The sequence below is a fragment of the Camelina sativa genome, chromosome 11, assembly GCF_000633955.1.
Source record: "Camelina sativa cultivar DH55 chromosome 11, Cs, whole genome shotgun sequence".
Lineage (NCBI taxonomy): Eukaryota > Viridiplantae > Streptophyta > Magnoliopsida > Brassicales > Brassicaceae > Camelina > Camelina sativa.
In genome coordinates this window covers 2223709-2226024 of record NC_025695.1, presented here as the reverse complement: position 1 = coordinate 2226024, position 2316 = coordinate 2223709, and the positions used below count along the sequence as shown (strand labels likewise).

At 42.4% G+C, this 2316-nt stretch overlaps 1 protein-coding gene across 1 annotated transcript in view; it reads right to left on the bottom strand.

The window, feature by feature from the left end:
* LOC104721152 (probable LRR receptor-like serine/threonine-protein kinase At4g36180) overlaps positions 622-2316 on the bottom strand; it is a 10613-nt gene continuing 8918 nt past the window's right edge. Inside the window, exons 2-3 of the mRNA XM_010439066.1 lie at positions 1354-2267; positions 622-1269 (exon numbers count right to left, since the gene is read on the bottom strand). Coding sequence (XP_010437368.1) covers positions 745-1269; positions 1354-2267 — 1439 coding nt within the window. The 3' untranslated portion in view covers positions 622-744. The remainder of the gene's footprint in view (positions 1270-1353; positions 2268-2316) is intronic.

Sequence of the window (2316 nt, the reverse complement as noted above, 5' to 3'; positions counted from 1 at the left end):
CATCGTTTGGTCGTTTTTGAAAAAAAAAAAGATCCACATGAACTCTGACAGTGGACTTGCCACGTGCGAAAACTGACAGGGAGAAAAGGACAGGATCAGAGTCAAAACAGTGCCAGGGTGTACGAACTTTTTAGGCACGTGACGAGCATCAGTGGCTCAACGGTCATATTCAGAATCAGGCAGCAGCAACACCAAATAGGCAAATACTATCGGCACGTGACAAACAACAGGCCCCCACCCCCACCAATCATCTTGCTCCCTTGTCGTCTCCTTCCCAATCTTTCTTTTCTTTACTCTTTCTCCCACCCAAAACGAGTGTTGTTGTTGGTTGCCTTTAATTTAAAACAAACAAAATTTCAAAAAATCAGTCGCGCATTAGTGGTTTTGTAATCTAAATTAATTATTAGTTGAATGATGTTTTTATTTAATTATGATTAGCAGATAGTAGTACTATCAAATTACACTTCGGCGCGAAAAATCATAAACTTCCTGAAGCGTGTCCCCACATGCATCAAATCCGGGTGCGTAAATTACGTTTGACTAAATAATAATCTCTAGTGGACCACTCGAGTCGACTTTGAAACAACAACCATTTAATTCGAGTTCTTGGTCCCAACAAAAGACATTAAAGAAGCTCCCAAAGACCCAAGTAAATTAATGCTGAATTTTTTTAATATTACTTCTTGTTTTTTTCTTCACTAAAAATTTAAATCAGGAATACAAAGAAGTAAAAAAAAAAAACGGTTAGGCCGGTGAAGGCTGAGAAGTTGGGTCGGCGGAGGAAGGAACGTCGGGACCAACACGGCAGCCTTCAAGCATGAAAACAACATCGGACATTGTTGGTCTGTCTAGAGGATCCGTTGCAGTACAAAGAAGTCCCACTTTTATTCCTAATAAGAACTCTTCCCATTCTGATGATTCTGGATCGAGTTCTAGTAGCCCTGGTTCTAGTAGCTCCGTGACTTGACCTCCCTGAAGCTGTTTCTTCACCCATTTCACTATATCCTCGTCTTGTGTGAACATTACTGGTCTTTTCCCCGTTAGGATTTCGAGTAGGACAATGCCAAAGCTGTAGATGTCGGCTTCTCTTGTGATTTCTCCGGATGATGAGGCTTCTGGAGAAACGTATCCTAGCGTCCCGGTGGTGGCTGATGTGACAGCTGATCTTGAGGGGGATCGTACCGTGAGACGGTCAAGCCCGAAATCAGATAAATGTGCTTCGAAATCAGCATCGAAGAGTACATTCTGTGGCTTGATATCACCATGAACCTATTTGAGATAAGAAATGTTAAAACAAAACTGAAGCTGATGATGTATACTTGTAGAATGTGATTTAAACCATAAAAGACTTACCATGCTGGATTGATGAAGGAAACCAAGTCCACGAGCGATCCCGAGAGCTATGAGGTGGCGCATTGGCCAGTTTAGGACATGGCCATCTTGGTGGGAAGCTTCTTGGAGCAGAGTAGATAAGTTTCCGTTGGGCATGTAGTCATACACCAAAAGCCTTAAATCTGGTGGACCTGCGTAGTAACCTCTAAGAACCGTGATGTTTCGGTGCTTGACTTTACCGAGGAATTCAGCTTCTTTCTTGAACAAGTTCTCGTTTAAGAGTGAGCCATTGGGTAAGCGGCGGATAGAGAGAACCATTCCGTCATTGTAATTGGCTTTGAATAGCAATCCGTATCTGGTTCTGCTAAGAACATTTTCTTCATCGAACTGTCGTGTTGCTTCGATTGTTTCAGCCAGAGTTATCTTGTTGTTGAACATCACTAGCTTTGGTTCTCCATTTTCTGTACTTGATCTGCTCGTGCTGCTACGAACTCTACTTCCAGCGCTTGTTCTACCAGGACTTCGTTTCTTTTCTCCCGTTGTAGACTGTTGTTTCAGCTTCTTTCTCCATTTCAAGAGTGTGTAAATGTAGAAGCAGCAGAAGAGTGATAAAAGGAATGCACCTATTGCAGCCATAACTATCATAATAATCATTTTCCTTCTCTTCTTCTTCTCTTCCGCTGTGCTGCTTTCGCATTTTCTGTTTAATGGCTTCCCGCAGAGCTCTGTGTTACCTGAAAATTCTGATGGGTTGTTGATTCTTGAGCCTAACGAAGCTGGAATCTCTCCTTTAAGGTTGTTGCTTGAGACGTTGAAGTATACCAAGTTACTGGAGATAAGGGTGAGGCTAGCCGGAATCTCCCCGGTTAAGTTATTAACAGAAAGATCTAGCTTTGTCAAGTTTGATAACCTAGACAAAGATCCAGGTATGACTCCTGAAAGATGATTGTGGTCAAGTGACAACGAGTTGACAGACAAGCTCTC